The 9,797-nt window shown below is 42.9% G+C and overlaps 1 protein-coding gene across 1 annotated transcript in view; it reads left to right on the forward strand.

The window, feature by feature from the left end:
* Positions 1-9,496, forward strand: part of LOC100380848 (serine/threonine-protein phosphatase 6 catalytic subunit) — a 36,426-nt gene extending 26,930 nt beyond the window's left edge. The window contains exons 2-7 of the mRNA XM_014127844.2: positions 2,416-2,511; positions 2,652-2,717; positions 4,204-4,345; positions 6,698-6,777; positions 6,921-7,130; positions 7,654-9,496. Coding sequence (XP_013983319.1) covers positions 2,416-2,511; positions 2,652-2,717; positions 4,204-4,345; positions 6,698-6,777; positions 6,921-7,130; positions 7,654-7,902 — 843 coding nt within the window. The 3' untranslated portion in view covers positions 7,903-9,496. The remainder of the gene's footprint in view (positions 1-2,415; positions 2,512-2,651; positions 2,718-4,203; positions 4,346-6,697; positions 6,778-6,920; positions 7,131-7,653) is intronic.
* The last annotated feature ends 301 nt before the right edge of the window (positions 9,497-9,797 follow it).

Below are 9,797 nucleotides of genomic sequence, written 5' to 3' on the forward strand. Positions count from 1 at the left end.
ATAACATTTTTAATGACAAAACAAAATAACATCCGAAAGGACATTCTTTAGATCGCCTCTGACCATTCCCCACTTTCTATGTTAAGTTCCGTTCCAGTATTTGCTTTAGAACGTGTTAGTTTCGGCAGAAAAATGTCTGTGTAGACAAAGGCACATTCCTGTGACAGCTGAATGTTCTGTCCTTGATTTACAACAGGGAGTAAGCTGCCCCCCCCCCCCACAAACAACCAGTTCCCTCCTCCCCCCCTCTGTGGGTGAGAGGGTCTTTGTTTAATCCATTTATTGTAAAGCTGATCTGACCTATTTGGATCCTTACAGGGCAGTCATGATACTGTACATCAACTTGCTAAAGCTAGCCAAGTTAATTTACTTCTGAAACGGAACAAAACAAAGGCTACAAAACATTTCCATACAAACAGCTGTTAGTAGTAGTATCAATAATAGCCAATACACACTAGTTTCGTTTTTTTCCTGTGAAGTTAAACAGCAGTTTACCTTGCCAGCTACATCAGTCAACTAAAGAGTAGCCAGTTTCTGCTCTGCTTGCTTTTACAACTCAGCGAAAGAGCGCTACATACATGCATACATGCATACATACATGCATACATACATACATACATACATACATACATACATACACACTGAGCTATGCTCAACTCTCCCATACTGGTTCAGTCAGCATTCACACAGCCTGTCAGCCCTCTCTGTGGTGTCCTTGCTGTCCTAAATCCAGCCGTCTGAACACTCCAAACAGCCTACCTGACCACTCGGATGCGCCTGCATGGTCCTAAAGCACACCATTGCTGCTATTTGTATCACATTGCAATGATAAACCTGCGGGTGGACAAAAATGCAATTTCAGATTGTGGGGGGTGTATGACCCCCCGTCCCCAGTGAAAGTCGTGCCCCTGATTGAAAATATTTCACAGCGGTTTAGCTGGTACAATGATTCTCTACACACTATACTAGCTTATTTTGTCACACACACTAAAATTAGGCTAACTATTAGTTTTAGTAACCAGGAAATGGCAGAGCGATTTCTGCATAGTGCAACTTTAATTTGAAGTTCCTGTTCTTTTTCAGACTTCTCACAAAAAGAAGCGTAACGCTGTGAAATGTCAACGGCGCCCTGACAGGCTGATTACACCGCTCGTGTTGCGTGCGTGAGCGTTGCAAAATAAATTCAGAAATCTATATTATTCAATTATTGCACCCATGCTGCTCGCGCGTGCCAACGAGCGTCTGCGTTACCAAGGGCTAAAATAGAAGTCAGTTCCATTTCTGATGCAGATCGCGCTGCAAGTCCTGCCTCTCCCATCTCCTCATTGGTTTATAGATGCAGGTACCCACGTGCCATCTCCTCATTGGTAATACCCACGTGGGTGACTGAAAGATGAACGAGGTCCGTGGCGGTAATGCACCTAATTTATGAAAGTTGCCAATCGCAATATAAAGTCAAGAGAAGAAAAAGCCTGGAAGGAGGAGAGATGACTAGAAACGATTCGGATGACCGTTTTATGTGTGGATTAATTGGTAGAGTAGAGGACCTTGTGCATTTCAGGTAAAATATCAACCAATGTTTATATCCCAGGACAAATTGGCTAGCAACAGCAAGCTAGCTAAATAGCACAAATTAGCTAGCAAGTGCAAGCTAGCTAAATTGCCATAAATGTTTAATGCTTTTCGACCTGTCCCCAAATTAATATAATTGGTTCAGAGTTTGTTTTGATATTTTAACCTGCGTGTCGTGACCGTGTTTGGTGTGGGGGGACAAAATACATTTATGCATGATGGCGCACGCGCGCAGCCAGTTTGGGTTCCGTGTGAGCATACTGCAAGCTTTTTATTTTTCAAAGCCTTTTACGTTTAATTCTGCTCATGTCATGCTAATGTAGCTATTTGCGACCCGCGGAAACAACTTCGAAGGCAAGACAACCACAAAATGCGAAATCCTCAAAAGTTTCGCGAAAAAAGCTGCACCTCTCTGTCAACAGAGCTCTGTTTATTATCTGATGTTTTTAGGGTGCGAAATCTGACTTTTGGGCTATAATGATATGTTAAAGACCCCACTGAATGATTCAGAACATGAACAATCATATTTATTTTCACCCACTCTGGCCAGAGTGGGACACACTCTACAACCCTCAAACTCGGCTCTGAAGCCAGTTTCACTGCATTTTTTTATTGTTCCCCTCTATTCAGGGACTGATTTTTAGACCAGGTAGAACAGAAAACCAGCAGGCTCCGGGCCTCGTAGCGTAAGAGTTAAATACCGTTGCCCTGCAACATTATTTCAATTTTGATACCTCTAACGTTAACAACTTCAAATATGGTTGTGTCAAAATATCAGTAGGCCCAACTTGCAAGTGTTATTTGGCAGCCTGATAATTTTGTCATGTGTCTCACCCCTTACAGAGATTATGTGACTACGTATGTGATTTGCTGCTCGAGGAATCAAATGTTCAACCAGTATCCACTCCAGTCACTGTTTGTGGAGACATTCATGGCCAGGTATTATCGAATTTTCTTTTTGATACCTTTCCCAAATTCCTTTGTTCTCTTACTATGCACATTCTAAATATCTAAATTTTTATAGTAGTATGATCCACTTGCCATGAATGTGAAATTGTCTTTCTGATCCCTGTCTCCAGTTTTATGACCTATGTGAACTCTTCAGAACTGGCGGACAAGTTCCAGACACAAACTACATTTTTATGGTAAGAAGTTCCATTTTTTAAGCTGTTCTGCAGCAGGGATAATATTGAGGATGGTAAGAAATCAAATGTTATTTGTCACGTACACATGGTTAGCAGATGTTAATGCGAGTGTAGCGAAATGCTTGTGGGTAATCTAGCAATCCCCAACAACTACCTACCGTAATTACCGGACTATTGAGCGCACCTGAATATAAGCCGCACCCACTGAAAAAAAAAATATATATATTATTTTGAACATAAATAAGCCAAGCCGCACATGTCTATAAGCCGCAGGTGCTGTTTCCAACGTCTTATCATCGACTCATTAAGACCAAGCTCCCATGCAGCAGCTCTATTTCCTTTTCCAACAGCCAGATCAATCGCCTTCAACTTGAAAGCTGCATCATATGCATTTCTCCGTGTCTTTGCCATGATGAGGGTGACAAAATGACTACCGTAATCAGAATGATGGGAAGTTTGAGCGCGCTCGATTTAATCTAAACAGTAAACAAAAAAGTTGTTTGACCTTAACCCGTTCGGCAATTTCATTGGTCTAATGAAAGCTTCATGCCGCCAAAAAACTGAGCACGTCACAGAATGTTTTTTTGAGAAAAAAATTTAAAAGCGGGAAAAATCCATATATTAGCCCCGTCATTGTTTAAGCCGCGTGGTTCAAAGCGTGGGAAAAAAGCTGCGGCTTATAGTCCGGAAATTACGGTAGTACACACATGGCCGAGCGGCATAGCCAAGGTGCAATAGATGGTATAAAATACAGTATATACATGTGATATGAGTAATGTAAGATATGTAAACATTATAAATAAAATACAGTACAGTGTATACATGTGATGCATACCTATGCATAGTCACTTCGCCCCCAGCTACATGTACAGATTACATCAACTAGCCTGTACCCCTGCACACTGACCCGGTACCCCAGTATATAGCCTCGTTATTGTTACTTTTTATTATTACTTTTTATTTTAGCCTAATTGGTAAATATTTTCTTCTTCTTGAACTGCACTGTTGGTTAAGGGCTTGGCAGTAAGCATTTCATGGTAAAGTCTACACTTGTTGTATTCATAGCTTGTTGTATTCATAGCCGCGTCATTGTTTAAGCCGCGAGGTTCAAAGCGTGGGAAAAAAGTTGCGGCTTATAGTCCGGAAATTACGGTAATACACACATGGCCGAGCGGCAAAGCCAAGGTGCAATAGATGGTATAAAATACAGTATATACATGTGATATGAGAAATGTAAGATATGTAAACATTATAAATAAAATACAGTATATACATGTGATATGAATAATGTAAGATATGTAAACATTATTAAAGTGGCATTATTTAGAGTGGCATTGTTTAAAGTGACTAGTGATCTATTTATTAAAGTGGCCAGTGATTGGGTCTCAATGTAGGCAGCAGCCTCTCTGAGTTAGTGATTGCTGTTTAGAAACTGGATGACTTGGGATTGATCTGAACCCTGGTCAGTGACTCTCTGTTTCCTCAGGGAGACTTTGTGGACAGGGGATACTACAGCTTGGAGACGTTCACATACCTGCTAGCCTTAAAAGCCAAGTGGCCGGACCGCATCACGCTTCTACGAGGAAATCACGAAAGCAGGCAGATCACACAGGTGTACGGCTTTTACGGTGAGCAACATGCCTAATTGCTGGGGGCACATCAACTCTAACAACATGGATCCTTGTAGGGTCTAGGGCCCTATTTATTGTGACCGCTAACTTACTGGTTCTAACTAAATGAACAAACAAATAAGTAATTTATAAGTTGACTTTCTTGGCTTATTCCTTTAAGCCCCTAGTGGCACGAAGGGCCTCTAGTGCATCTCCAGCAGACTCTGTTCGGAGCGGTTTTCTTGACCAGATTATGTGAACAGTGATGTCAGGGTACTGGCAAAAATTTTGTTGTGCATCCCCCACACTTCTGCAGTATCATTACATCAATCGACTGTTCCTGAGGCCTCAGCGCCCTTTTTGAGGGAGGAAATATCCTCCGGTCTCCAGAAGCAGGCAATCCGAGTGGTTCCTATGTCAAAGATCCAGGGTGGCTGGTACCACCGGTATTTCCTGGTTCCGAAAACGGACTGGACTTTGCACCCTATTATAGACCAACGTGCCCTCAACAAGCACCTCAGTCTACAAAATAAGAATGCTCACGAGCCGCTGGCTATTACAGCTGATTGGCTGGTGGCAGCGGAGTCGAGGGGGCAACACACATCCATGCTACTGTTCCGTATTCAGTCTCTAGGCTTCATAAGAAACCAGACAAAGCTGTCTGACTCCATCTCAGTGCATTCCTTTTTTGGTCTCGAGCAAGACTCACTCACGTATCACGCGTTTCTAGCCACGCGGAGGGTATTTGGGTTCCGGCTCTGCTTAGCCCAGGGGTTCCTAAATGTTTTTGGCCCACGACCCCATTTTCATATCTGAAAATCCTTGCGGCCCCACCTATGTGAAAACAATTATGTAATTAACAGCCAATGTTAACTTTTTTATTTGGGGCAATGGCAGTCAATTGAAATGCCTTCTAACAGTATTTCTGATTGTCTTCACCATCACATACTTTTTAATGTTTGGCAGTCAATTGCAAATTAGTCTGAAATAAAGTCTCTTATATCACCACCACTAATGAGATGGGTGTGCTTTGATGCATGTCGCGTCAGTGGGCATGGTCGACAGTGCGCACCTCATCTCTGCCGTCACATCCAACCTGGATCGATATTTGGTTTTAATGCAGACGAGAGCACAAACTCCAGCTTTTTACAGATATGAGCTGGCGAAGGGTAGCCTACCGTGAGTTTTATGGTGCTTTGAATACAACTGGGATCTCAGAAAAAAATACAAGGTCAAATCATGACGTCAGTGATCGTTAGGTTGGAAAGTGAGAGCTCTAGAAAGAGGCCAGAGTTCCCGAGTTGGATGACCATAAACTATTTTTCCCAGTCGGAGCTTGTTTCTTTCCGAGTTCCCAGTTGTCTCAAACACACTGAAGTAGGGAGATTACCGAGTTCCCAGTTCTTTTGAACGCAGCATTAATGCTCATAGGGAGACGGGAGGCTATTCTCTGAGTCAGGAACCAAAACTCCTCCATAGTGACCAATGAATGCGTTGTCTGCAGCATTTGGTCACGACAGCTCGATCAGCTGTTCGATTTCACTTACCGGCATGTCAACTGAGCCCGGATCACAGTCAAATGGATTGGGAAGTAGGTCCAACCTAAACTGCTCTTCCAAGCGTTGTAGGTGAGCATTCATCACTCGTGTGGGACACTTACTGATGCCTATCTTGGCGTTTAGGTCTCCCGTTAGGATCTTGATGTCTCTTCTGGGTGTTGCATCATAGACAGCATGTAGATTCTCGTAATAGAGTTGTTTTGCTTCCTCCACTGCATTGTTTATAGGTGTGTAGCATTGGCCAATGGTGACTTTCCTGGCTTTGTAGTTAAACCTTGCTGTGATGGTCCTTGGTGAAACTGCCTCCCATTATGTGTTGTCTTCATTCTCGTGTCCTGAATAGGCAATCACTTCCCGCTTTGATAGTGTGGTCAAACCTGCACCATTCCAGCAAGCTTCAGCTAGTTGTTGTATTCCTTTATAACTTGGGCTTCTTGTGCTGCTTTTCCTGCTTAGTATGTTGTACAGACATTCCAGATCCCAAGTTGTATTGAGGTCTTGGTTGTAAGAAGATTTTTCCGCAGGCTGGTTTCCCGGAGGCTTTCATCAGTCTACTTCATTAGTCCCCCCGGGAAGGAGTGGGGTCCATTTTGTTTTTAGAGTTCGCATTTGCTTTGTTTGATTTCTGTAACAGCATTTTGTTTTACGTAACAGGGTTGTTAGCCCTGCGCGCAACCCCCAACCTGGAGAACAAATGTATAGATTATTACAGTGTAATTATCATGTTTTCCATTATCTGTGAATGTTGTACCATAAAAGGAAGCACTGCCATAATTATGTGTGAAGTGTAATATAAATGTTTTTTTTGCAGATGAGTGCCAAACGAAATACGGGAATGCAAACGCCTGGCGATACTGCACTAAAGTGTTTGACATGCTAACAGTAGCCGCTGTAAGTCCAGCCATTGATTGCCATCTTTTTTTATATTTGAAATCACCTTGACTTTTCTCTCTTCTTCTAAGTGCATGTGCTTTTGTTATGTTACATTTTCCCACACTTATGAGTCTATAACTAATAGGAGTTTCTGACCATAGTTGATAGACGAGCAGATCCTTTGTGTGCATGGTGGCCTTTCACCTGACATCAAGACCCTGGACCAGATCCGCACAATCGAGCGCAACCAAGAGATTCCCCACAAGGGGGCCTTCTGTGACCTGGTGTGGTCGGACCCAGAGGATGTGGACACCTGGGCCATCAGTCCGCGAGGTGCAGGCTGGCTCTTTGGCGCCAAGGTCACTAATGAGGTAAATGCATAAAAATGTTCTCCTGTGTGGGGGGGTAACTACCAAAGGGGATTATGATAAATGCAGGCCTAGACAGGATTCCAGACTGACTGTTTTGGTTGCATGTGTTGTCTCGCCTCCTGTCAATCACAAGGCGTCATTGCCTATGCAGAGAGTAAGTGACATGGTCATTCTAACTATCGACACCTTCACTGCTTGAATTGTAAACTGAGGGGGGTGACTGTCCTGGGGTTTATGCCCTAGCACAACACCGCTGATTCAAATAATCTAAGCTTAAAGATGAGTTGGTTATTTGAATCCGCTCTAGTGCTAGGGCAAAAACAACGTGCACCCAGGGTGGGCACCAAGACCGTGTTTGGGAAACCCTGATCTAGGGGGGTCCAGGGGGCAACTTTTGATAGCACATGTGGGAAAAGTTCATATGTAGCCTTGACGGAGGTCCAAGTGGAAAGGACTCTTTGCGGCGCACCTCACCTATGTTGAATACTGAGTTCCATCCATGATCCTTCTTTCCCAATTTCAGTTTGTTCACATCAACAATCTGAAGCTGATCTGCCGTGCACACCAGCTGGTCCATGAGGGCTACAAGTTCATGTTCGATGAGAAGCTGGTGACGGTGTGGTCTGCACCCAACTATTGTTACCGCTGTGGAAACATTGCCTCCATCATGGTCTTCAAGGACGTGAACACACGGGAGCCCAAGCTGTTCCGCGCCGTGCCCGACTCTGAGCGGGTCATCCCTCCCCGAACAACAACACCTTACTTCCTCTAAATACAAGAGCCATTTTGTTCAGTTCCAAAATAACCCCCAGCCTCTTCCCCTAGCCCCTATCCCTTTTGGTGTTTGCAGTCAAGGGAGGGGATTGGTGTAACTAAGAAATATTACAATGGCTTCACCATGGTCTGGTCCAGAAACGACCATAGCTCTTGTCCCTTCAATGTTTACAGATCTGAAGGAATGAGATGGGTGTTTTCAATATGATAGAAGCGCCCCTATACCTCATTGGAAAGCTAGGTGGAGCTGTCACTAGTTTGTTTACTTTACGCCTGTCTGATCCTTTCAGATCTACAAACACCAAAGTGATAGATGCTTCAATCAGTCAATTGATTCACATCAGCAGTTGTCGCAAAGTGCTTTTACAGAAACCCAGCCTAAAACCCCAAACGGCAAGCGATGCAGATCGTGATGCACAGTGGCTAGGAAAAACACCAGAAAGGCAGGAACCTAGGAAGAAATCTAGAGGAACCAGGCTCTGAGGGGTGGCCAATCCTCTGGCTGTACCCGGGTGGATATTATAAGAGTACATGTCCATTTAGGCCAGATTGTTCTTCAAGATGTTTAAACGGTCATAGATGACCAGCGCAGGGTCAAAAAATTGTCAGTGGTTATAGAAGGTGCAACAGGTCAGCACCTCAAGAGTACATGTCAGTTGGTGGAACAGCAGATGCTTCTGGGCTGAATCTTCTAATGGGTTTAGGGCAGCTATCTATATATTTCGTACACCTATCTGGTTCCTTGTTATCTGAAAAGAGGTGTAGGTTAACGGGTTTGAGACTGGGCTATTGTCCCCACTGTCAACTACCCACCCCCAGCTCCATTTTTTTTTTCTTGAAATATACAATCTCAGAACTCCCCCTTCCCTTGAAAGTATTTGATGTTGCCTAATGTGTTTTTATTAGCATTTATTTTTTACAGATAACATTGCTGCATTGTATGAATTGAGTCAAAAGTCCTGTTGGCCCCTCATTTCAATTGAAGCCCCATCTTCATACATTACTACGTGCCAATGCACCTGCTTTAATTTCTACTCCCTCAAATTCCATTCGATGGTAGTAAATGGGACATGCTTTTCCAATAAAATTGAATTGTAGCCAACAATGTATTTGTATGAATACTCCATGTTCTGCAGCTTTGTGCACATTCAAGTCATTCATCTGCTCTGCTACTTTATAGGGTTATCATGATGTCTCGGATTGAATTCCTTTGATTGCACTGTGTCACAGAATTCCATGTTAACTATTGAATGGAGTTCAGTGGTGCATTTGAGTGTTATCGTTCCAACTGGGTCAATATTGCAATTATGCTAAAAGCATGTCACCTGATAATATGGTCTTTTTCAGATGTAATCTATAGAAGAAAACTTATAATTTCCACCAAAGACAGCAATTGAAGTATCCTGCTGTTGATTTTTAAACCAGATCACAGTCGATGGGGATGGGGACTGAGTGGGTTATGATGCTTTTGTACATTCAAATAATTGTATTGATTATTGTTCCTATTTTTCTCTGCTCTGATTTGTTGTATTTTATTATTGTAGACTGCAACCCATATACCAATTGAAAATAAAAGGCCTTTACTAACTTAATCTCTTCTAATGGTGGTTGATGCTTTGGCCTAACTCCATTCAAGGGAGTAAACTAAACTTGCCTTGGCTTGAAGTCAGGGTTTGAGCCCTGCAGTGGTTGCACTGATTTCCATTTTGGTTGCATAATTTAGGGGTTCACAGCAAAGCTGAAACATTGTTATTCTCTCAATTGTTATTTTTTTCCTTCACATGGTTAAATAACTCAAGCATTAGATTGGCAACTTTCTAATTTGACACACTGAAACTAGAGCTTTGTCAAAAAGGAATGGCAGATTGGCCTATAAGTGGCGCTGTTATAAAC

The sequence above is a fragment of the Salmo salar genome, chromosome ssa11, assembly GCF_905237065.1.
Source record: "Salmo salar chromosome ssa11, Ssal_v3.1, whole genome shotgun sequence".
NCBI classification, from domain to species: domain Eukaryota; kingdom Metazoa; phylum Chordata; class Actinopteri; order Salmoniformes; family Salmonidae; genus Salmo; species Salmo salar.